This window comes from Scyliorhinus canicula, chromosome 3, assembly GCF_902713615.1.
Source record: "Scyliorhinus canicula chromosome 3, sScyCan1.1, whole genome shotgun sequence".
Classification (NCBI taxonomy): domain Eukaryota; kingdom Metazoa; phylum Chordata; class Chondrichthyes; order Carcharhiniformes; family Scyliorhinidae; genus Scyliorhinus; species Scyliorhinus canicula.
The window spans coordinates 84,812,462-84,838,513 of record NC_052148.1 but is presented as its reverse complement, the minus strand read 5'-3'; the positions used below and the strand labels follow the sequence as shown (position 1 = coordinate 84,838,513).

Below are 26,052 nucleotides of genomic sequence, written 5' to 3'. Positions count from 1 at the left end.
TTGGCCAATATCGATCAGAGTGATTGAGAGCCTATTGATCCATTGGATCTTGAGTTAACCCCACCCAAAAGGCGCAAAAGAGAAGAAGGATAAGAAGCCCTGCGCGCTAGGGATCAGTCTCTTTTGGGACTAGCCTTTGCCCACTCCAATCGCAGCATAACGACCAACCAAGTTCAAGACCGCGATCGCTACCTGAGAGAGACGAGCCGCAGCCGAGACGAACCTGACGATTTCCAGCCTACACACGTGGGGACTCAGATAATGGCATTATCTACCTGCACAGAGCCGGTCATCCAGAAGTTAAGTAAATGTCATCTTAGTTGATAGGTGTAGTTTAGTACGTAGTTGCGTGTATCATTGCACAGAGATAAGTCTTGTGTTTAATAATAAACTGTCTTTGAACTAACATACTGGTCATGTAGTCATTTGGTCAATACAAGAAACATACTCGCTGCTTGTGGTTTGTTAATAAAAGTAGCAACAGTATCCCCACCCGATCTCCTCAATGAACCCATTGACATAGATTGTAAAAAGCAGAGGCCCAAGAGGCACCATATCCTGCGGCACTTCACTAGTTACACCCTGAAATCCTTTTATTTATTTCCATTAAAATTTCTCCTGTTTGTGCCTCTATGGGGACTGATGTTTATTTTCCCCAAAATCTTTCTTTTTACATAAATATAGGAGGTAGGAGACAGAAAGTGAGAATAAGGAGAATGCAGTCTACTGGCAGGATGTGACTCGTGGTGTCCTCCAGGGATTTGTACTAGGGCCTCAGATTTTCACTATATTTATCAATGACTTAGATGAAATAATAGAGAGCATTATATATATAATATAGAGTATTATACGGTGACATTGGGTCACAGTGATTAACACTGCTGCCTCAGAGGGCCAAGAACCCAGGTCCAATTCCGGTCTTGGATCATTGTCTGTGTGGATTTTGTATGTTCTCCTTCGGTCTGTGTGGGTTTCCTCTGGTTCTTCCAGTTTCCTCCCACAGTCCAAAGATGTGCAGGTTATGCGGACTGGCCATGCTAAATTGCCCCTTAGCGTGCAGTTGAGGTTATGTGGGTACGGGGATAGAGCGGAGTGGATGGGAGAGTGGACATGCTCTTTTGAAGGGTCGGTGCAGACTCAATAGATCGAATGGTCTCCATCTGCAGTGTAGGGATTCTATGATTATATTAAAATTTGCTGATGACACCGAGTAAAGCAACATATTAAATAATGTAAATGGCAGCAGGCTGAGGTTTGAATGGTCTGAAGTTCTGAAGAAGTCATATTGGACTCAAAATGCGAACTCTGTTCCAGTACTTTCTGCTTTTATTGAATGGTCTACCACTGTTCTTATGTTCTTCTAACTATATTCACAGCTACGCCATCAATGTTTTTTTTCATGTGACCTAAATGGTCTCAATCACAAACAAGATAATCTCCGATCACTTGCTTATAGCTTTCACCAACCAGTCTGCCACTGCGACTTCTTTTGTGTTCACCCTGGAATAAACTCTATCCATGCCTATCACAAGTTTATCCATTTCCATGTACACTTTCTCAGGCCCTTCGCAAATATTCATACTTTCAGAACCCAGTCCGTAATTACTAGTTTGCCGAGGGAAGTGAACTGCTATTTGCTATTGGTCAGTATAAGATTTCTTAAGTGTTGTTGAATGAAATTCCAAGGTCGACTGGACAGCACAGTTCCTTCACAGCTCCAGGGTCCCAGGTTCGATTCCCGGCTTGGGTCATTGTCTATGCGGATTCTCCCAGTGTCTGTGTGGATTTTCAGTACTTTGGTTTCCGCCCACAGCCCAAAGATGTGCAGGTTATGTGGATTGGCCATGATAAATTGCCCTTTGTGTCCAAAAAGGTCGGGTGGGGTTGCTGGGTTACGGGGATGGGGTGGAGGTGTGGGCTTGGGTCGGGTGCTCTTTCCAAGAGCCGGTGCAGACTCGATGGGCCGATTGGCCTCCTTCTGCACTGTAAATTCTATGATTCTATGAACAGCTGCACACCAGACTGTAAAAAATATGTTTCCAAAAGTTCAAAGACAAAATGGGATGAACAACAGATCACTTCGTCTGAGGCTGGATTGGGAGAATGCATCAGTCGTTTATATCTGTGCATATAAAGTGATTAAAGAATTTCTGTAGTGCCTCCACACCTAAAGAGAACACTGGTGCCTGCGAGCAAAACTCTGCTTTAGGAGAGTGAGAGAGAGGTATTGAAATTAAGTGAAAGCAACTTACATTAAAAACTGAGAAAATAATAGATAGATAATTCTATCTTGTTTCAATTATGTGATTTAAAGTAATTTACAGAGGAAGTAAGAACTGCGTAGGAAGGAGACAAACATAAAACAAAAGGCAGAAAGAGTAAGAAGCTACATGGATGTAGAATGTTAAAAGATGATAAAATAGACTGACAGTCACAGAGAAAACATAAAGATATATTGGCGTGGAAATAGAGAATTATAAAAGGAGGGGACAAAAAAGGGTTATAGATAAACAAATAAATAGATGATGAAGGAGACAAATAAATGATAAAAAATAATTTGACAATGGGAGACAAGCAAGTGCAAAGATATTTTAAAAGATACAAAAACACATTTCTTTATAAGCCAACTGCTGCTATATCCAGTGAATGATTCAGACACTCATAGAACTTTTAAAATAAAAATTGGACTGAAAGTTTAAAAAAACTTACCTCACATAAAGGGAAATTGGGACAACAGTATTTAGAATAATCACATATGACCAAAACATAAGAAATCCAGAGAAGGAAGAATTTGGTGGTTTATGGATCCAAGGCAAGTAGACTTGAAAGTAGTACCCTTTATAAGATTCCCAGACACTATTTCCAACAGCCAATACTGTACACATCACGACAAGGAAGCCAAAAATCTGCAATCACAGGACAAAATATCAATGTTATTTTTAGGTCGGCAATATATAATATCCACTTGATTAATTATGTTTATTTAAGGGGTGGGTTCTCTAACCCCCCAATGTTGCATAAGTGGGGAGTAATAAGAACATAAGAACAGAAGAACTAGGAGCAGGAGTAGGCCATATGGCCCCTCGAGCCTACTCTGCCATTTGATGAGATCATGGCTGATCTTTTGTGGACTCAGCTCCACTTTCTGGCCTGAACACCATAACCCTTAATCCCTTTATTCTTCAAAAAACTATCTATCTTTATCTGAAAAACATTTAATGAAGGAGCCTCAACAGCTTCACTAGGCAAGGAATTCCATAGCTTCACAACCCTTTGGGTGAAGAAGTTCCTCCTAAATTCAGTCCTAAACCTACTTCCACTTATTTTGAGGCTATGCCCCCTAGTTCTGCTTTCACCCGCCAGTGGAAACAACCTAACCGCATCTATCCTATCAATTCCCTTCATCATTTTATATGTTTCTATAAGATCCCCCCTCATCCTTCTAAATTCCAACGAGTACAGTCCCAGTCTACTCAACCTCTCCTCGTAATCCAACCCCTTCAGCTCTGGGATTAACCTAATGAATCTCCTCTGCACACCCTCCAGCGCCAGTACGTCCTTTCTCAGGTAAGGAGACCAAATCTGAACACAATACTCCAGGTGTGGCCTCACTAACACCGTATACAATTGCAGCATAACCTTCCTGGTCTTAAACTCCATCCCTCTAGCAATGAAGGACATAATTCCATTCGCTTTCTTAATCACCTGTTGCACCTGTAAACCAACTTTTTGCGACTCATGCACTAGCGCACCCAGGTCTCTTTGCACAGCAGCATGTTTTAATATTTTATCATTTAAATAATAATCCCTTTTGCTGTTATTCCTACCAAAATGGATAACCTCATTGTCAACATTGTATTCCATCTGTCAGACCCTAGCCCATTCACTTAACCTATCCAAATCCCTCTGCAGACTTCCTTAAGGAGCCTCTGGACCTTGGACCCGATGAAGGTCCGATCCTGGCCACTGTATCGTCTGCTCCGAGTGGCGACAGGTTTACAATCTGGGGTGAGATCAGCAAACAAGGAAGGGGGGTCCACTTTGAGGGACGCGAGGCTGCAAACAGTAAGAGCGGGAATAGGGCCGCTGAATTGAAAGGTCAAGCTCTGCAGGTTGCACTGGAAGTCCAGGCCCAAGAGTGCCGGAGCGCATAGACGGGGGAGAATATGCATGGGCGTTCAGGTCAGCAACCTCCAGGGAGGTTGCAAGAGTCCGTGCCTCAGCTAGGCTGAGGGTGTTCTTCTCTAGCAATCGTTGGCGGATAGAAGGAGACTGCATGCCAGCAACGTAAGCGTCTCTGATTAGAAGTTCCATGTGCTCCGTCGCCGAAACCTGGAGACATGCGCACGTTCTCCCTAGAACTGCGAGGGCCTGGTAAAACTCGTCGAGGGACTCACCAGGGAACTGCTGTCTGGTCATCAGGAGATGCCGTGCGTATACTTCGTTGACCGGCCGGAGAAAGTGTCCTTTGAGAATCTCCATGGCCGCATCAAAGTCGCCTTTGTCCTCGATCATTGCGTAGACCGATGTGCCCACGCATGAGTGGAGGATGTGGAGTTTCTGCTCCTTGGTGGGCTTGCCGGCTGCAGTCATCAGGTAGCTATTAAAACACGCCTGCCAGTGTTTAAAAATTGCAGACGCATTTGCAGCATGCTGGCTGGTGCGGAGGCAGTCAGGCTTGATGCGAAGCTCCATTCCAAAATTCTAGCTGATTAAATTGATGTACCATCAATTCGACTCAAGACACATTTAGGATCCGAACTGTGGCTTTAATCAGCTAGTTGTTAGCCCGGTGGTCGACTACAGAGAATGGCCGACCGCCGGGAACTCTGGGTACTTATACCCTGCCTCGGAGGCGGGGCCTACTTGCCTCTCGACCAATTGGAGAACAGTCACATGACTAGTCCCAACCAATCGGACGAGAGGCACATGACCAGCTAGAGCCAATGGGAAGCCAGTGCTCTGCACCAATGGCAGTGCTCATATCCATACCACCACAACATGCTAACCAATGCTTGAAGGTTGCTGCTGCGTTAGCCATGTGGGGGCTGAGTTGTAGACACTCCGGCTTAATGCGGAGCTCCATCTTTTAAAATCTTGTCAATTAAATTGATGCGTTATCAATGACCACAGAAACGAGGATGTAGTTCGAATTGAAGGCTTTAATAGACAAGATGTTTCCCCAGCAGCTCAAGTACAGAAAAGGAAGCTGCAGGAGAAACACGGGCTCTTATACCCCGCCTCACTGGGCGGAGCTACCTTATATTCTGACCAATGGGTTACAAACCATTGGGCCAGTGAGCAGTGAGCCTTCTCCACCAATGGTGGCTCAGCACTCCCAGGTACCGTAGTACCTCTAGTCATACTACCACAGAGTTGTTGTTGAAGGAATCTTTATTAAGTTGCATCGGTGCTTCCTGTTGATTGTACTTTCACCACAGTACCCTGGGTGTGGCGTGGATACTGGATCCAAAGACATGGAGCACCAATCAAACAAATGATCACAATCTGAATGATGTAAAGATTCATGAGTGTTGTTGTGGCTGCATCCTATCAGGCAAATGCTGAGTATTACATCACACACCTAGTTTTGAAGAGTCAGAAGATACTCATTACAAAGGAATCAACTTCTGCCCTACTTTTGTAGCCACAGTGTTGATATGACTGGTGCGTTAAGGTTCGTGGAACCCCCAAGGTGATGATGGAACATGATGGGTATCTTTAAACTTCATGGGACTATAGAAAAGTTTTCACTTTTTATGATGATTATAATATAGCACTTAGCTGTTACTGATGTTACCTGTCACTTATCAAGCCAAGCTTGTGTGTTACCCAGATTGTGATGTTGACTGGCATCATTATTCATGTAAATGTTAGTGAAGCTGGGCATCAAAATTGTCACCAATTTTAATATATGGAACAACAAATTTGAATTGATTCATTTAAATAGTGATAGTTTAAACTTTATCTATCTGAGAAAAGAAACAGCAAGCAAAACTTCAGTTACAGTGCAAAATTACCCCTTTTTCCAGTATACTCAAATCTAACATTGTGGACGGGGTTCTCTGTTGCCCAACGCCAATATCATAATCGCCGATCATGCGGAGAATCCCTTTTTACGACCGAATCGGTGGCAGTGCCGGTTTTCGTATGCTTCATCCCCTCCAAAACGGCATCATCGGGGAGTACGCCACGCGGGTTGGGACGGTCTCAGGACGTCACCTGAAGGCCATCCCCGATGCTCCGCCCGCGATGAGCCGAGTTCACGATAGCGCGGATCATAAGACCAGAAGACATAGGAGCAGAATTAGGACACTCGGCCCATCGAGTCTACTCCGCCATTCCATCATGCTGATATTCTTCTCATCCACATTCTCCTGCTTTCTCCCCATAACCCCTTATTAATCAAAAACCAATCTACCTCTGTCTTAAAGCCACTCAGTGATTTGGCCTCCACAGCCCTCTGTGGCAAAGAGTTCCACGGATTCACCACACTCTGGCTGAAGAAAGTTCTCTTCATCTCTGCTTTAAAGGATCATCCCTTTCATCTGAGATTGTATCCTCTGCTTCTAGTTTTTCCTGCTAGTGGAAACATCCTCTCCACGTCCACTCTATCCAGGCCTCGCAGGATCTTGTAAGTTGCAATAAGTTCCCTGTCATCCTTCTAAATTCCAATGAGTACAGACCCAGAGGCCCAGAATGTTTAATTCTCCCTCTATGTACCCGAACAGGCACCGGAATGTGGCGACTAGGGGCTTTTCACGGTAACTTCATTGCTGTGTTAATGTAAGCCTACTTCCTCATATGACAAGGTCTTCATTCCAGAGATCATTCTTGTGAACCGCCTCTGGACCCTTTCCAAGGCCAGCACAACCTTTCTTAGATACAGGGACAAAACTGCTCACAATACTCCAAATGGGGTCTGACCAGAGCCTTAAACAGCCTCAGAAGTACATCCCTGGTCTTGTATTCTAGCCCTTTCGACATGAATGCTAACATTGCATTTGCCTTCCTAAACTGCCGACTGAACCTGCACGATTAACCTTAAGAGAATTGTGAACAAGGACTCCCAAGTCCCTTTGTGCTTCTGATTTCCTAAGCATTTCCCCATTTAGAAAATAGTCTATACCTCCATTTCTCTTTCCAAAGTGTAACCCCACACTTTTCCACATTGTATTCCATCTGTCACTTCTTTGCCGACTCTCCTAGCCTATCCAAGTCCTTTTGCAGTCCGCCTGCTTCCTCAATACTACCTGTCCTTCTACAGATCTTTGTATCATCTGCAAACTTGGCAACAGTGCCTTTAATTCCTTCTTCCAGATCATTAGTTGTGGTCCCAGCACAGACCCCTGAGGCACACCACTAGTCACGTGCTGCCATCCTGAAAAAGACCCCTTTATCCCCACTCTCTGCCTTCTGCCAGTCAGCCAATCCTCTATCCATGCCAGGATCATACCCTTAACATCATGGGCTCTTAATTTATTTAACAGTCTCCGATGCGGCACTGTGTCAAAGGCCTTTTGGAAATCTAAATAAATCACGTCCTTTGGGTCTCCTTTATCTAACTTCCTTGTTACTTCCTCAAAGAACTCTAACAGATTTGTCAGACATGACAGCCCCTTGACGAAGCCGTGCTGACTCAGTCTTATTTTATCAAGCAGTTCCAAATACTCCGCCATTTCATCTTTAATAATGGACTCTAAAATCTTACCAATGACCGAAGTGAGGCTAACCGGCCTATAATTTCCCATCGTCTGCCTCCCTCCCTTCTTAAACCGTGGCGTTACATTAGCCACTTTCCATTTTCTGGGACCCTGCCTGCCTCCAGTGATTCCTGAAAGAACACCACCAATGCCTCCACATTCTCCTCAGCTATCTCTTTTAGAACCCTGGGGTGTAGTCCATTCAGTCCAGGTGATTTATCCACCTTCAGACCTTTCAGTTTCAGTTTCCCCAGAACCTTCTCCTTAGTGATGGTCACTGCACTCACCTCTGCTCCTTGATTCTCCTGGAGCTCTGGCATACCACTGGTGTCTTTTGTGTCCACTGTGAAGACTGATGCAAAGTAACTACTCAGTTCCTCTGCCATTTCGTTGTTTCCTATTATTGCTTCTCCAGCCACATTTTCCAGTGGTCCGATGTCTATTTTTGCCTCTCTCTTACCTTTATATGTGTCCAGCGGTGCCACAGTCGGGGAGGTGGGCGGGGGGGGGGGAGCTGTGCCGCTGGTGGGGGGGGGGGGGGCTTTAGCGAGGCCTGGATAGACTGGAGGGGCAGGTGCGAGGGTGGCGAGGGGGGGGGGGGGGGGGGGGGTCCAGGGGAGCACTATCTGGCAGGTTGGGTCCACGCGCGGCGGCGCCATGTTGTTTGGCGTGACCACTGCAGGTCGATGGCGTGCACATGCGCGACCACAGACCCGCCCATTTTCTGCCTGTTTTTGGCACGGGAGTCGGGAGTTTTACCCGGTGCCACTGCTAGCCCCTCACTGGTCCCAGAATCAGTGATGTTTCGGCGCCGATTTTGGCGCATAAAACGCCACTGTACCCACACTGGCACTTAGCCGCAAATAGGAGAATCCAGCCCCAGTGCGTTTCAAGAATGCTTGGCAAAATGCCAACATCACTTTAATGCCCTTTTTACTGTCACAATAGTGAATATTCTGAGTATTCATCTAGTTGGTCCATTCAACGGTTATCAAATCCATAACACAACACATCAATGTTTATACAACATTGGTTGACCCTGAAGGAAATGGATTAATTATAAGCACTTACCCATAAAACAAGAACATTCATCAATCGATCTATATTAGTCCGCTTAAAAGCGGACAATCCACTATTCTGCATTAGTTTTGTGTCTTGTCCTTGAAATAAGAATTGAATAAGTTATATGTAAGAAATACAATATAATATTTTCAGAATGGTACTATAACACCACAGTTTTTAAAAAAGCATACAGGGTCCTAAGTTTCATAATGGAGGCATAATGTATGAAAAATGGAGGGTGTCGTAAACCTTAAATCACTTGTTAGGCCTCAGCTGCACGTTTTGTGTACAATTTCAGAAGAATGGGAAGGATTTGGAGAGGATGGAGAAGGAAACTGACTAGAATCTTAACAGCTACAGGAATAACATTCTTCAGTTAAGTGGAGAGACAAAGGACAATACAGCGTGGCACTCCTTCCACAAATGTTCATTCCCGCTACCACTGATAAATGGTAGCAGCAGTGTGTACCATCGACAAGATGCACTGCAGGACCTCATTTAGGCTGCACCTTCCAAACTCACGGCTGCTACCATCCAAAAGGACAAGAGCAGCAGACACTTGGGAACACCAACATCTGTAAGTTCCCCTTCAAGTCACCCATCAATTTGACTTGGAAATGCTTCATTGTTGCTGGTTCAAACTCCTAATTCCTTCCCTAAGAGGACTATGAGTGTACCTATGCCACAGGGACTGTAGCGATACAAGAAGGGAGTTCACCACCACCTTTTTAAGGGCAATTAGGGATGGGCAATGCAGGCTGGCCTAGCTAAAGACGCTCGCATCCTGCAAATTAAAAAGTTGGGATTGCTTCTCATAGAGCAAAGAAGATTCAATTCAGATTTTTTTAGGAAGATGCCTTTTAGTGATTGTAAGCCACGCTGCAACTGAACCTTTCCTCTTGCTTATCACATACCTGCAAAGATTACAAGTCCATAACACCATTCTGTATTCCTCAAAGTGCAACCACGTAGTAGTATTTTTTCATTGTCCAAAGAATATTTATTTTCCTTGTAGCTAAGTGCTCCTCTAAACTTGTCCAATCTGTTGTTGGGTGCTTCGCATCTAACCTCACCTAGGATATGAAAAGAAAGAAAATATCATTAAATATTTTCTGAATAATTTCATTGGTACGATTAATATATATTCTTGGGCCAGAGGGACTAAGAATTGGTGAGGAGAAAACATAATTAGGATCCTGGGGAGATTGGGATGTAACACATACCAAAAAAGGTGAAGGGTCATGTTCTTTTTGTCCTCAACCTTAGTGGTTGCACCTATTTATTCGACTAAAGTGATAAACATATCTGGCTAAAGAGCAATCAAAACTGAAAAGAACTTACAGAATTTCTGAGATTGATGTCTGTAATTGACATGCTTTACTAATATGAATAAACAGATGTTGCATCCTGGTCTTATTTTTGGAGGGAAATAAATTTAAAGTAATAATGTTAAAGTGAAAAAAGCAATGAAATGTCAGAGTAAAAAAACAACTATCTTGATTCCCAACTGCCTTGTCCCACTTCTCATTGTTTCAACGGCAAGGCCTGGATTTGCATTCCCAAAGCAGCAGTACAAAGTTGGAAAATCTCCCAGTTCTTCCTATCCCTCTTAGGAAAAAGTCCCTTGAAAGGCAGGATCTTCATTTCAGGGAAGTTACGCAGGATGGAGTCGGGCTACCAACTCAGTGTAAAAACTGAGCTGGTCAGGGAGGCTGCCAAGTGCCGGCAGGCTGGTTGAAAAGTCTGTTTCATTCTCTGGGACTTCATCCCAGTTGTTTTGTTAAATATTGAGCCTTCCAGCCCTCACCCCGCACCCATTTATGCAAACTGATACCCATAGCCACTCACATGGTCGGTGAAAGCCCAAATGCCAAATTTATGCCAACTCCTGTCCCCTACCCCCGATGGCCTCTTCAACCCTTATGCCAAATTAGTACCAGCTCATGGCCTTGAATCCATCCCATCATCCTTATGTCAACTTATTGTCAGCTTTTCTCGCCTCCCCACCCACCACCCTTTGTGCTGACACTATTCATGTCAATTACTGTAGCGCAGTGGTTAGCACTGTTCACAGCGCCGGGTCCTGGGTTCGATTCCCGCTTGGGTCACTGTCTGTGTGGAATTTCCATGTTCTCCTCGTGTCTGCGCAGTTTCCTCCCACAAGTCCCAAAAGACATGCTTGTTAGGTGAATTGGACATTCTGAATTCTCCCTCTGTGTACCGGAGGGTGGCGACTAGGGGCTTTTCACAGTAACTTCATTGCAGTGTTAATGTAAGCCTACTTGTGACAATAACAAAGATTATTATTCATCATAGTCAAACATCAGGAGCCATGCTGAGATGACAAAGTTCTAAATATCTATTACAGGCATCATTGTATAAAAAAACTCCCCCATTCATGATAACCCATTCAATACATTTAAATCACCTCCCAAGAAGTCACTGCTGGATAAGGCTGCAGCGCGAACGAAAATGAGGTTTGTTTGAACTCAGCACTAATTTTAAAAAGTAGAATGGGTCGTGAATAATAGAGGGAATTCCATTTCCAGGTTCCCGGTGTCATTTTGACACTACGGAGATCTGGTGACGCTGTAAAAATCTAGACCTGAAACTTTGAAATGCAGCAGTGAGGAGCAATTCTCCTTCAATGGACTATCCAATACCGTTTGCAACTTGAAGGCAGATAAATAACCATGTCCATCAAGCCAAATTACTTCTCACTAACCTTCATTGATGGAGCCATTAATTAACGAGTACCCCACCAGTAAAATTTAGATGGTCATCACTATTCAGAAGCTTAGCTAGACCAGCCATATCAATATCAGGATTTAATGAGCAGAGCAAAGAAAAAGGGCTGGATTCTCCCAAAATGGGGATATGTCCCACGTCGGCGTAAAAACGCTGGCATTGCACTCCCCAGTTTCCGCAAAAAAAAAGGCGATTCACTTACCTGCAGGGAGCTAGCAGGGACCCGGGGAGCTACACGCAGCTTTGGCTGTGGACACGGGCCCCCGCACTTCTGGTTCCGAATCCGCGCATGCACACGGCAGCGGCTGCGCCGATCGCCATGGCGGACTCGGACTGCGGACCAAGACCAACAAACAAGGCCCCCCCCGATCGCTGCCTCGGCCGCCTATAAGGCCCCCTGACTGAGCCCGCAGCCGCCGCACAAGTGTCCCGACCGGCCAGACCACATTAGTTCCACGCCATCGAGAACTCGGCCAGTCGGGAGCGGAGTATCACTGGGAGGCCCTCTGGCAATGGCATCCCAGCCACGCGGCGAAATTTGCGGATGCGCAATTCTCTGCACCCCGGAGATTCGCCGAAGTGGCGCCGGGCCCGATTCGGTCAGGGACTTCGATTCTCCGCCCCCGCACCAAACGCGATTTCTGCACGGGGCTGTGGAGAATCCAGCTCAAGGTACTTCATGTCATGAACCTTTCAACACTAGTAAGGCACAACTAAAATCAATTTCCATCCCCTCCACCGCCTGAGAACTGCAATTCTTCTATGCACTATTTGCAGAATGCACTTTTAAAATTCACCAAGCTTGTAGCACAGCACCTTAGAATCATAGAAAAGTTACAGCATAGAAGGAGGTCATTTGGCCTATCTGGTCCATGCCAGCCCGAGATGCCCTTTCTAGTCGCTCCTTCCTGCCTCCGGTCCATAGCCCTGCATATTACAGCATTTAATGTGCAGATCCAGGTGTCATGATATGCAAACATGCAACCAATGAACACACAGAATAGAACACAACCAATGGGCAGTCAGGACACTCAGAGGTAGCATCACCACAAGAGGGCATTACATAAACACTATAAAAGGGATGAGGCACTCACACCCGGCCTCTTTCCACAGACAGACATCTAGAGAGAGTTAGACAGAGTTGATCAGCAGCATCACACCCCAGCACGTGGCTTAGAGCAAGCTGGTACAGTTAGACTGAGTTACTACAGTTAGATTACCAGAGAGTCGAACACATTTGAGAACTGTGTTAATAGTTCAATAAACACGTTGAACTTATTTTCAGAGTCTGGAGCATCCTTTAGTTAAGACTGCGTCAGGTAGCAGCCTGTGTTATCCAAAGCAGCATAACACAACAAAGGTACTTTTTAAAAAGAGTTTAGACTCTCTGCCTGCACAGTCAACTCGGGCAGTGAATTCCAGACTCCCACTACCCTGTACGTAAAAAGGTTCTTCCTCATGTCGCCTCTACACCTTCTGCCACTTATCTTGAATCTATGTCCCCTGGTTCTAGAATTCTCACCAAGGGAAACATTTTATTCTATCCACTCTATTTCTTCCCCTCATAATTTTGTACACCTCATTTAAGTCACCCCTCAGTCTTCTTTGTTCCAAGGAAAATAACCCCAACCTATCCAATCTCTCCTCATTGTCACACTTTTCTAGCCCTTGCAACATTCTTGTAAACCTCCTCTGCACTCTCTCCACAGCAATTATGTCTTTCCTGTAATGTGATGACCAGAACTGCATACAATACTCCAGTTGTAGCCTCAGCAGTGTTTTGTACAATTTCAACATGATATTCTTACTTTTATATTGTCTACCTCTGCCAATGAAGCAGAGCTTTCCATATGCTTTCTTTACAACCTTGTCTACTTGAACTTCTGCCTTTAGGGACCTGTGTACTTGTACACCAAGATCTCTTACTTCATCTACCCCTCTCAGTAGATTCCTGTTTATTGTGTGTCCCCTGTAACTCTTTGACCTCCCTAAATGCATGACCTCATATTTCTGTGATAAATTCCATCTGCCACTTTACCGCCTATTCCACCAACCCATCTATATCATTTTGGAGATTATAGTTATCCTCTACACCAGGGGTGGGCAAACTTTTCCGTGCAAGGGCCACATTCAGAAATTCACAATTCACAAAGGGCCGCATAGTATATTAAGTAAAATAGTTACTTCACCCGGTTATGGTTCTGGGCGCCTCATATAGAACATAGAACAGTACAGCACAGAACAGGCCCTTCGGCCCTCGACGTTGTGCCGAGCAATGATCACCCTACTCAAGTCAACGTATCCACCCTATACCAGTAAGTAACCCAACAGTCCCCCCCCCATTAACCTTAAAAAAAAAAATTAAAAAAAAAAAAAAAATTTAAAAAAAAAAATTTTTTTTTTTTTTTTTTAATGACTTGGTGGGCCGCAGAAATACCTTTGGCGGGCCGCATGCGGCCCGCGGGCCGTAGTTTGCCCACCCCTGCTCTACACTGTCCACCACTTGGCCAATCTTTGTGTCGTCTGCAAATTACCCAATCATGCTCCTCACGTGCATGCCCAATCGTTAATATATAACACAAACAGGAAGGTCCCAACACCGAGTCCTATAAAACCTCTTGAAACAACTTTCCAATTGCAAGGGCAGCTAATATCCTTTGTTTCCTGTTACTAAGCCAACTTTTTATCCAGTTTGAGTTTTGTGAGTATTGAACTATTTTGTCTGATATGCTCCCTGACCATTTAGTTTGCGGTATAAATAACATGGAGTAAGCTTTTCAGCGAAGTCTCCCTGACTTTTTAGCATCTGCTATAGAGCTCCCTGTCCCAGGAAAGCACGGAACATGGCGTCAAGACATACAGGGTATGGAGATGAATGTTTTAGTGCATCACCCCTGGGATGACGGGACTATCATATAAAGAGAGACTAAATTGGTTAGGATTATATTCATTGGAGTTCAGAAGAGTAAGAGGGGATCTCATAGCAACAAAATTCTAATAGGATTAGACAGGGTAGATTCAGAAAGAATGTTTCCAATGTTGGGGGAGTCCAGAACTAGGGGTCATAGTTTGAGGATAAGGGGGAAACCTTATAGGGCTGGGGTGAGGAGAACTTTCTTCACCCAGAGAGTGGTGAATCTGTGGAAGTCACTGCCACAGAAAGTAGTTGAGGCGAAAATGTTGTGTAATTTCAAGAAGTAATTAGATATAGCTCTTGGGGCTAAAGAGATCAAGGGATATGGGGGGGGGGGGGGGGGTGATTACGATATTGAACTTGATGATCAGCCATGATCATAATGAATCGCGCAACAGGCTCAAAGGGCCGAATGGCTTACTCCTGCTTCTATTTTCTATGTTTCTATTGCCACATTGCCCTGTATCCCATGGTCTTTCATTTTCTTGATCAATCTGCCATGTGGTACTTTGGCAAACGCCTTGCTAAAAGCCATGTGCACAACATCCACTGCACTTCCTTCATCAATACTTCTTGTCACTTTCTCAAAGAATTCAATCAAATTTGTGAGGCAAGATCTTCCTTTAACAAATCCATGTTGACTATCCCTGACTAGCATGGGCTAGTTCATGTGACAGTTGATCCTATCTCGCAGGATTGATTCTATTAATTTGCCCACCACAGATGCAAGACTAACTGGCCTATAACTGTTTGGCATTTCCTTTGTTCCTTTTTTAAACAATGGCACCATATTTGCATTTCTCCAGTCCTCCGATACATCCCCTATATCTAGTGAGGATTGGAAAATCATCCTCAGAGCATCTGCTATATCTTCCCTGACCTCCTTCAGTATCCTCGGAAATAATCCATCTAGCCCTGGTGACTTATCAACTTTCAGGGAGTTCAATCCTTTGAGTACTTCCTCTCTCTTTATGATTACCCAGTCCAATATCTCAGCGTTCCTCCTGGACTACTCTATCCGCATCATCCATTTCCTTTGGAAACATGGAGGCAAAATATTAATATAAAAACCTTCACACATCCTCTACATCTAAACACAAGTGCCCTTCTTTATCTCTGATAGGTTACACTTTTTCCCTAACTAACCTTTTACCATTAATGTATTGATAAAACGTTTTGGGGTGTTCCTTAAGTTATTAGATTTCCTTAATTTCTTTTTGACTTCATCCTTGCACTTCCTATACTCATCTAGGCTATTTGCAGTGCTTAGTGTTTTGTGCCTATTGTATGCTTTCTTTTTCTGTTTGATCTTCCACTGTATTCCTCCAGACAACTGGGGGGGGGGGGGGGGGTGTCTAGATTTGGCTGTACCACTCTTATTTTTCGAGGGAACATATCTACTTTGTACATTTAGGATTTCGCCTTTTGAACTTCCTATTGGTTTTGCACTTATTTATCCTCTAGCAGTGTTGGCCAGTCCATCTTAGCCAAGTTCCTTCTAATTTCTGCAAATTCTGCCTTATCCCAGTTCAAAATTTTGACTCCTGCTTAATCTCTGTCCTTTTCCATGGTATTACTGAATCTACCAGAATTGTGATCACTATCCCAGATATAGTCGCCAACTGTCACTTCACCCACTTGCCCTTCTTTGTTCCCCAAGACTGGTGGAGGTTGGGAATGACAGCTGTGCCGCGAATACAATGGTGACCTCGGAGTTCCCCTCATGTTTTATATTGATGACGGCCTCGCCGGTCCGAGAGTTGGCAAGCTCAAGGTAGTTCCCGCTAGCTACAAAACTTAGAAAAGTTTTGGTTAAATCGCTCCCTATTTAATCACATAAACCTTCAGACAACAAGCAATCTCACAACATGGCAGCAAAATCCCAGAGAAGCTAGAGAGGGAACCCAGATTCTCAAAACATGAAAAACTAAAGGAACTGAAGCCTGACCTGAGAGAAGTGCACCTAAATCGGAGACAAAGTTGGAAATCGGCAAAAAAATAAACTGAAGACACAGTTGGGTATCACCTCAATAAAATGCTCCATTGCAGAAATGCAGGCTGAAGGACGCCACCAGGGTACATAGAGGTTCTTTACCAGACCTGAAATAGAATGCAAAGCCAAGGAATCCAGCTACATCAAAAAAAAGATTGAACAAAACTGAAAGCAAGGGAAAAAGGCTGAAAGGCAGGCGAAGAATCCACTCGGTAGGTGGAAAGTCAGACCTACTCGACCTAATAATATTACAGAGAACAAGCGCCAGACAGTCATGCTGTTGACAGCCAGCAGAGCGTCCACGTTCGGGTGATTCGGGGTCTCGCGTATCCGGCAGCGCCAGATATGCAATTGTTCAACCATCTTGTGGTACTTGTAGCGCAGCACTTTAACCCAACCTCATTAGTAATCGTTTAAAGATATCGGTTTGATCTGGCGGAGAGGTCACCCAGTGAGTCCGTCACTGAGTTTGTATCACGGCTACGGAAGATAGCCTGGTTCTGTGAGTGTGGAACTGCTTTCTCCGACATGCTCCGCGATCGTTTGTTCTGCGGAATAAACAAGATGGAAACATAGAAAAAACTTTTAGCCGAAATCTCCCTGATCTTTCAGAAGGAACTGCAGATCTGTCCCGGGAAAGTGCAGATCGCAGCATCCAAGAAATACAAAGGAAGGAGGTGAACGTTTTGGGGCGTCATCTCTCACCTGGTCTCCCAAGGCCTGGACCAAAAATCCTTGGTGACTCCAGTCTCTGGGCGAAGAGCAGGCCGCTGCAACGTGCGATGTCACCGGACTTGGCTGTTGGTGATTCCAGCCTGTGTGTGACGTCTGGGCACCGGCCTAGACATACTCGCAGGCAGGAGGAGGGCCACTGCTCCAGGTACCAGCCCCGGCACTGGGCCCTGCATCTGGATGATCCAGAAGAGGCAACGGATGAGGCGGAGATGCAGCTGAACTGTTTGGTATCGTATGGTCCCTATCACATTCCGATATAGATGAATGGCCATACTCTCCAAATGGAGTTGGAAAGGGGAGCTGCTGTTTCTGTGTTGGCATAGAGCACCGTTGATCTTATAAAACAAAGTGTGCATCCTCTGACTTTAGCTGACAGGCAGCTCGTTTGGCCACTGACACAGAGGAACAACTCAATATTATGGGCTCCTTCCTTGTTCCAGGAGTTTATGGATGCCATTCGGTTAGCCTTACCTATATTATTGTGCGAGGAAATAACCCTAGCATGTTGTCTACACCAGCTGCAGCTGGATTGGCAACACATTCTCCAAGTGGGATCTGGCGGTTTGTGCAGTATTGAGCAAGTTTCTCAAGGTTTTTCAGCCTGGCCTGGGTACCATTACAGGAGCCATGGCAAAGATCCAGGTAGACTCGGAGGTCCAACCCCAATATTTTCATGCCCGACCAGTTCCCTGCGCTTTAGTGGAGAAAGTCAAGACCGAACTTTATCGTTTGGAGTGTTTGGGCATCATAAGGCCTGTGTGCTTCCCCGAGTGGGAAGTCCCTGGCATGAAGTTGGATAAGGCATGCTACCTCTGTGGGGACTTTAAATTGACGGTGAAAACGGCTTTGAGGTTGGATCGTCATCCTTTGCCGTGCACCGAGGATCTGTATCAACATTGGCTGGTGGCCATACGTTGGCAAAATTGGACATGAGCAATGCTTATCAACAGCTAGAGCTCGATAAATCATCACAGAAGTACGTCACGATCAATATGCATAAGGGACCCTATGAATAGACCCAGCTATCCTTGGCATGTGCTGTCTTCCAATGCGTCATGGAGAACATCCTGCATGGATTGCTGTGCGTTGCGGTATATTTAGACGTCATGCTAGTCACTGGGACCACAGACTAAGGACGGAATTCTCTGCTCCCGCGGAAAATCGCGAAGGCCGTCGTGAAATCGGCCGACTTTCACGGCGGCCTGATACGGCCCCGCTCACGAGCTATTCACGCCCCGGAAATGGGCTAGGAGCGGGGCAGCGGAAATCACATGAAAAATTACGCCATAAGCCTGCGACGCCTCAATTACGCCGCTCCACGTAGTAAAAAGGCGCGAGCGGCCAGAACAACGGAAGAAGAGGAGAGGATGAGTGAGCCACGGAGGGCCGCCCCGAGGTTCGGAGAGCCAGACGTCAAGACCCTCTTAGATTAGGTTCAGCAGAGGAGGAGCATCATCTGCCCTAGAAGAGGGCATCGCCACCCTGTGAGCATTGTGCGACGGGCCTGGTGTGAGGTGGGCACTGCAGTGAGTGCTGTGGGGCAGACCCCTCGGTCTGGGGAGCAGTGCCACAAAAAGCTGCACGACCTCATCAGGGCTGCTAGGGTGAGTGCCAAGAGGGTGCCCCCGGGTCACAACAACCCCCCCCCGCCCCCATGTACTTAATCACCCACCTCCCACCACTGGCACGAGGGGAGGGGGAGGGGGGCAGAGTGAGTGGAGGATGGTTAACCAAGTAGTCACAGACCCACATGAGCGCTGCGACCCCCTGGAGAGATGCAATAGTTTAGTTCCAACTTTACCCCCCAACCTTTGCCAATATGCGAACGCCCTGATGATACCTGCCGAATTGATGATCTATCTATGCCCCCCCAACAGGACAAGACTGCTCAAAATAACCCGGAGCGCAACAGGACCGGAGGGGGTTCGCCCATTTTCCACCCCCTGACCACGTTCGAGCAGAGGGCACTGGACCTTGCTGGGGGATCTGCCACCGGGATGTCGTGCAATGCGAGGTTGGAGGTGCTGAACCAAGTGAGACAACCCTGCATGACAACCCCCCTCCCCCCGCAATCCTCTGTCCCTTCACACTCTGCCCACTGGACACCCCCCCATCCTCTGTCCCTTCACACTCTGCCCACTGGACACCCCTCCCCCATCCTCTGTCCCTTCACACTCTGCCCACTGGACACCCCTGCCCCATCCTCTGTCCCTTCACACTCTACTCACTGGACACCCCCCCCATCCTCTGTCCCTTCACACTCTGCCCACTGGATACACCCCCCCCCCCCCCCCCCCCCACCACCACATCCTCTGTCCCTTCACACTCTGCCCACTGGACACACCCCATCCTCTGTCCCTTCACACTCTGCCCACTGGACCATCCTACCCCCGGCTGAGCGTTTCTAAATAACCTTGTTTCATTCTCTTCCCTAGGACGTGCTGCCGAACAACCAGGGCCGTCTGCGTCCAGGCAAAGGCGAGCACCTGCCACCACCACCACCGCACCCAGAGCTGCACGCCAGAGGGTGCCAGGAGGACAGTCAGGAGTGCCATCCTCCCAAACCGAATCTGTGGAGCAGGAGGCGCAGAGGACGGTGACAGAGAGAGAGGGAGACATGGGCTGCCAACGCCATGCGGCCGCTCATCATTGGGCCGATGACCTCAACGACATTTGTACAGACTAGGACCTAGAGCTTGCGGCACTGCTATCTCCCACAGCATCCACCATCCCAGAGACACTCACCTCGGTTGGGCAATTCAGTGATGAGGCTCCTGGGTCACGGTGTGGTTCGCACAACACAGCTGAGCAGGTACAGCAGGTGGAGGTCGGAGCAGCCGAGGGCCCGGACGGTCGGAGGGCAGGCCAGGCACAGCATTCAGCTGGCTCCCTGACGTTTCCCGGGTTCCTGGATTTACTTGACCCACCCGCACAGCCGATGCATCTCGAAACCCAGGGACACAATGACGGGATGAGGGCCGTCTTCCAGCAGCTGCAGACGCAGTTAGAGGAGTCGAACCGTGTCCAGGAGCAGGGAGTGGTGCTGCTCATGGCAGCCACCCAGGCCGACACCGCACGGGTGGCATCCGCGGTCGAGGCAATGGGTGAAACGGTTTCGGCCATGGGTCAGGTTCTGCAAGGCGTTGGGCTTAATTTGCATGCGTCATCCTCCTGTTTGTGAACACCTCCCTGTCCCCTGCAGGCGGACGCATGGGGTCGTGAACACAATCGATTACCCCCTGCACCATCGGTACCCGGCCACGTTGGCAAATCTACGAGCTCGTGAATATTGACTTGCTCGCTCCTCAGGAAAGGTGATGTAGTGGTCCGCGATGGCATAGAGGGCGTCGGCGCATCCCGGATACACCTGTGCACCGATGCCTGGGAGATCCCAGAGAGGTCCCTGCTCAGAGACTGGAAGGAGCCGGTCGCATAAAAGTTAAGAGCGACCGTCACCTTGACGGCAACCAGGATCACGTGTCCTCCTCCCGTTCCACGTGGGGCAAGGTGCGGCACGAGGTGACAGATATGTGTCACCGTCTCTCTACTCAACCGGAGTCTCCTCCTGCAGGTGATGTCCGGCATTGTCTGGAAAGAGATCCAGGCATGGTACACCCTAGGCCTCGGTCGTCGCCTCTGGCGCACTGGCTGCACCCTCACTCACTCCTCCTCCTCCTCCCCATGCTTCTCGACGACGGGCAACTCCTCGGCCATTCCCTCTGCTGCTGCAGCTGGCCCTGCATCCACTGCGGATTGTGGCTGTGGATGCTGCTCGATCTCCAACTGCAGTGCAGCGGCCCCAACCACTGCGCTGAACATAGCCGTTCTGTTCGCATATATTTTGCTAACCTACAGAAGGGTGGTGGGGGGCAGAGAAACAACATGTTAGACGGAGGTCATTCGACACCTCGGCAGCCGCGTGCCACGGCATACCTGTGTGTCCCAGCGGCCTGGTCGCGCTGCTGATACGCGGCCAGCCTAACCCCTGGTCACTTTCTGCATCCTACGGGCAGTTAACTACGTCCTTCTCACCGGTGCGTCAGTGTCCTGTGGCCGTAAGCCACAGGGCAAACAGCGGCCGTGTCCTCGTGACTGTCATGCCATGGCAGGACGGCTGACTGATGCGCCATCAATTGTACGCGAGACGAGTGCTTTACAAAAGTCTGGCTTTAATAGACTAGAACACAGCTCTGCGATCGTCTACAATGGAATGGACGATCGCCGGGCGTTTGTCCATTTATACCTCGTTAATGGAGGCGTGGTTAACTCAGCCTCTCGGCCAATCGGTCGAGAGGCACGTGACCGACCAGGGCCAATGGTAAGCCGGTGTTCTGCCCCAATGGCAGACAGGTATGCAGATCATATCACCACATTCACCACTTGCGGAGAAGGAAGGCGGGGGGGGGTATGAACGAGAGCCGGGGTGGGGGGGGGAGGGGGGAGAGAGAACTGGTGATATGAGTAGCAGCCGGGAGGATAAATTTTCTCTCCTTACTCTTATCGAATTTGGGGGCTTCCCACTGGCCCAGACAAAACGATGTTTACACAAAGTCCATGGGGCTGTAGAACTTTAGAAAGATTCGATCAGCCTTTTTGTGGTTCTTGACGTCCTGGCAGACCGCCGCAGTGGAGGAGTTGACGTCGGATCGGCCGATGGTTCCGCTGACGTCCTGTAGTCCGGGAGCGGTGGACCTTGAATAGTCTCCGTCACCCAAGTTGGCTGTGGAGATGCCATGGATGTGGAATGGGGGACCTGAGTGGGGTGCTAGGGTGAAAAAAAAAGAGGGGGGTCTGTGGTGGGAGGAAGAAGGCCGCACGCTGGCGGGTGCCAGGTCCCGGAGGGAGACCGTGTCCTGCTGACCATCGGGGTACTCCACAAACGCGTACTGCGGGTTAGCGTGGAGTAACTGGACTTGTTCCACCAACGGGTCAGACTTGTGCACCCGCACATGCTTCCGGAGCAAGATGGGTCCGGGAGTGACCAGCCACGTCGGGAGAGGGGATCCGGAGGATGACTTTCTGGGGAAAACAAGAAGACGTTCATGGGGTGTCTGATTGGTTGCGGTACAGAGGAGTGAGCGGATAGAATGTAGGGCATCGGGGATCACCTCTTGACATCGGGAAATAGGGAGATCTCTGGACCGGAGGGCCAGTAGTATGGTCTTCCAGATGGTACCATTCTCCCGCTCGACCTGTCCGTTACCCCAGGGGTTATAGCTGGTCGTCCTGCTAGAGGCAATGCCCCTGTCGAGCAGGAATTGACGCAGCTCGTCGCTCATAAAGGAGGACCCCCGATCGCTGTGAATGTACGTGGGGTAGCCGAACAGTGAGAAGATGGAGAGGAGTGCCTTAATGACGGTCGATGTGGTCATGTCGGGGCAGGGAATGGCGAAGGGGAAGCGGGAGAATTCGTCAATCACCACCAGGAAGTAAATGTTGCGGTTGTTAGAGGGAAGGGGCCCCTTGAAGTCAATGCTGAGACGTTCGAAGGGGCGGGATGCTTTGATCAGGTGTGCGCGCTCAGGGCGGTAGAAGTGCGGTTTGCACTCAGCGCAGATTTGGCAGTCACGGGTTACTGACCTGACTTCCGCGATGGAGAAAGGCAGGTTGCGGGCCTTAATGAAATGGTAGAGACGGGTCACCCCTGGATGGCAGAGGTCCGCGTGGAGGGAGCGGAGGCGGTCTATCTGGGTGCTGGCGCAGGTATCGCAGGACAGGACATCAGGAGGCTCATTGAGCTTCCCAGGACGATGCAAGATATCATAGTTGTACGTGGACAACTCGATCCGCCACCGTAAGATCTGGTCATTCTTAATCTTGCCCCTTTGTGCATTATCAAACATGAAGGCTACTGACCGTTGGTCTGTGAGGAGGGTAAACCTCCTGCCAGCCAAATAGTGCCTCCAATGTCGCACTGCTTCGACTATGGCCTGGGCTTCCTTTTCCACAGAAAGATGGCGGAGTTCGGAAGCCTGGAGAGTTCTGGAGAAGAAGGCCAAGGGTCTGCCCGCTTGGTTCAGGGTGGCCGCCAGAGCAACTTCTGATGCGTCGCTCTCGACCTGGAAGGGAAGGGACTCGTCGATGGCGCGCATCGTGGCCTTTGCGATGTGCGCTTTGATGCGGCTAAAGGCCTGGCAGGCCTCTGTCGACGGCGGGAAGGTCGTGGTTTGAATGAGGGGGCGGGCCCTGTCAGCGTAGTTGGTAACCCATTGGGCGTAGTATGCGAAGTACCCCAGGCAGCGTTTGAGGGATTTTGGGGTATTGGGGAGAGGGAGTTCCATCAGGGGGCGCATGCGTTCGGGGTCGGGCCCTATCACTCCTCTACGCACTACGTAGCCGAGGATGGCTAGACGGTCGGTGCTAAACACGCACTTATCCTTATTGTATGTGAGGTTAAGGAGTTTTGAGGGTTGGAGGAATTTCTGGAGGTTGGCGTCATGGTCCTGCTGGTCGTGGCCGCAGATGGTGACATTATCGAGATACGGGAAGGTAGCCCGTAATCCGTACTTATCGACCATTCGGTCCATCTCCCGTTGGAAGACCGAGACCCCATTTGTGACACCAAACGGAACCCTAAGGAAGTGGTAGAGGCGCCCATCAGCCTCGAACGCGGTGTACATGCGGTCACTCGCGCGGATGGGGAGTTGGTGATAAGCGGACTTAAGGTCCACAGTGGAGAAGACCTTGTATTTCGTGATCTCGTTTACCATGGTGGAAATACGGGGGAGAGGATACGCGTCCAGTTGCGTAAACCGGTCGGGAGGCCCGGAGGAGAGAGAGAGACGCGCAGGTCTGGCGCCGGGGCCCGGGGGCGGGGGGGAGAGTGCTGCGCGGCGTCCAGAAACGCCGCAGCCAGCGTTTTGGCCTGGCAGACCGTGGAGTAGTGGCCCTTCTTCCCGCAGCTCTTACAGAGGGCGGAGCGGGCTGGGCGCGCGAGGGTGTTTCGCGAACCCACAAAAGTAGCAGCGGGGCCCCGTGGACTTGTCGGGGCGTCCCGTGGCACAGGCCTGAGGGAGGTCGGGAGCGGCGGGTGGCGGTTGTGAAGCGTGCCAGGAGGCCTGGCTAGGGTCATAGAAGCGGGCGTTTTGATCCGCGACCTCCAGAGAGGAGGAGAGAGTCAGTGTCTCAGTTAAGCTGAGGTCGTGTCTTTCCAGCATCCGCTGGCGGATAGTGGGGGACAGCATCCCAGCCACGTAAGCGTCTCTGATCAGTTTTTCCATGTGCTCCGTAGCTGTGACTGCTACGCAGGAGCAACTCCTCCCCAGTGCATGGAGGGCCCGGTAATATTGGTTCAGTGACTCACCGGGGACCTGCTTTCTGGTGGCCAGCAGATGTCGGGCGAATACCCTGTTGACTGGTTTGATAAATTGTCCTTTAAGCTTTTGTATTGTGTCATCAAAATCCGTTTCCTCTTTGATTATTGCGTAGGCGTCGATACCCACGCTGGAGTGGAGGACGTGCAGTTTCTGTGCCCCGGTGGGGGTGGTTGTAGATGCTAGGAACCCTTCGAGGCATGTCAGCCAGAGTTGGAAAAGTTCTGCAGAGTTCGGAGTTTGCGGGCTGATGCGGAGGCATTCGGGCTTGATCCGGAACTCCATCTTCAAAGTCTTAGTCTATTAAATTGATGCGCCATCAATTGTACGCGAGACGAGTGCTTTACAAAAGTCAGGCTTTAATAGACTAGAACACAGCTCTGCGATCGTCTACAATGGAATGGACGATCGCCGGGCGTTTGTCCATTTATACCTCATTAATGGAGGCGTGGTTAACTCAGCCTCTCGGCCAATCGGTCGAGAGGAACATGACCGACCAGGGCCAATGGTAAGCCGGTGTTCTGCCCCAATGGCAGACAGGTATGCAGATCATATCACCACACTGACATTTTGTAACCAGGGGTGGATGAGTCACCACTCCCTCCCACCCTACCTCCCCTTTCCCTCCCTCCTCTCTCTCCCCCCTCCTCTCTCCCCCCTCCCCTCTCTCTCTCCCCCCTCCTCTCTCTCCCCCCTCCCTCTCTCTCTCCCCCCCTCTCTCTCTCCCCCTCCCCTCCCACTGGTCGCTGCGTTCTCGGGGATGCCTTCCCCGATTAGCCCAGACTCCGGCGGTCCGCTCACCTCCTCGCTCCTCTCGTCAGCCAGCAGGTGTGATCGCCGGCGTCGTAACCATGCGTCACGACGTCGGGACTTCAGCCCATTCGGGCCGGAGAATAGCGGGGGGCCGAATAGTCGGCATTTCGGCCGTATCGTGGGATTTGCCGGGGTTTTTAGCGGGAAAGGCGATTTGAACAATTTGCGCGTTTGGGAGAATAGCGGGAGCGCGTCGGACCGGCGTCACGTGAAAAACCGGCACGGCCCGCTATTCTCCGCACCTGTGTGGGGCCGGAGAATTGTGCCCAAAGAATATTTGTATAACTTTAAGGTGGTGTTAAAATGTTTTTCAGAGTATTGTGTGTGTTTCATGCAAAGGAAGTGGTATATTTGGGGTACCGGGAAGACCTGCACCTGGTCGCCAAGAAGGTGGGAGCCATCAAAATATCCCCCTCCCCATGAGACGCCATCGAGCATCACTCTTTTCTCAGACTGGTAAATTACTATGGGCACTTTATTCCAAATCTGTCAACTGCACTGGCCCCCCTTCACTTGCTCCTCAAGAAGCACCAGTCATGGGTATGGAGCAAGCCATAGGATGAGGCGTTTATGAACGTGAAATGGCAGTTGTTGTCTTTGGAAGTGTTTACACATTTCGACCCTTCAAAATCATTGCACATCACGAGCGACGCTTCACCATATGGGATCCGGGCAATCCTGTTCTCATCAGATAAGTGATGGCCTTGAATATCCAATCGCCTTTGCCTCTCGATGCCCGCTGAGGCTGAGAAAAAATGTACCGAAATAGAA

General features: G+C 48.7%; 1 protein-coding gene across 4 annotated transcripts in view; it reads right to left on the bottom strand.

Moving 5' to 3' along the window:
- LOC119962771 (phospholipid-transporting ATPase ID-like) overlaps positions 1 to 26,052 on the bottom strand; it is a 348,272-nt gene that overhangs the window by 140,618 nt on the left and 181,602 nt on the right. For all 4 annotated transcript variants that reach the window (XM_038790831.1, XM_038790829.1, XM_038790830.1 and 1 more), the window contains 3 exons: positions 9,680 to 9,838; positions 8,775 to 8,863; positions 2,710 to 2,906 (listed from right to left, as the gene is read on the bottom strand). In XM_038790831.1, the coding sequence (XP_038646759.1) occupies positions 2,710 to 2,906; positions 8,775 to 8,863; positions 9,680 to 9,838 (445 nt within the window). The remainder of the gene's footprint in view (positions 1 to 2,709; positions 2,907 to 8,774; positions 8,864 to 9,679; positions 9,839 to 26,052) is intronic.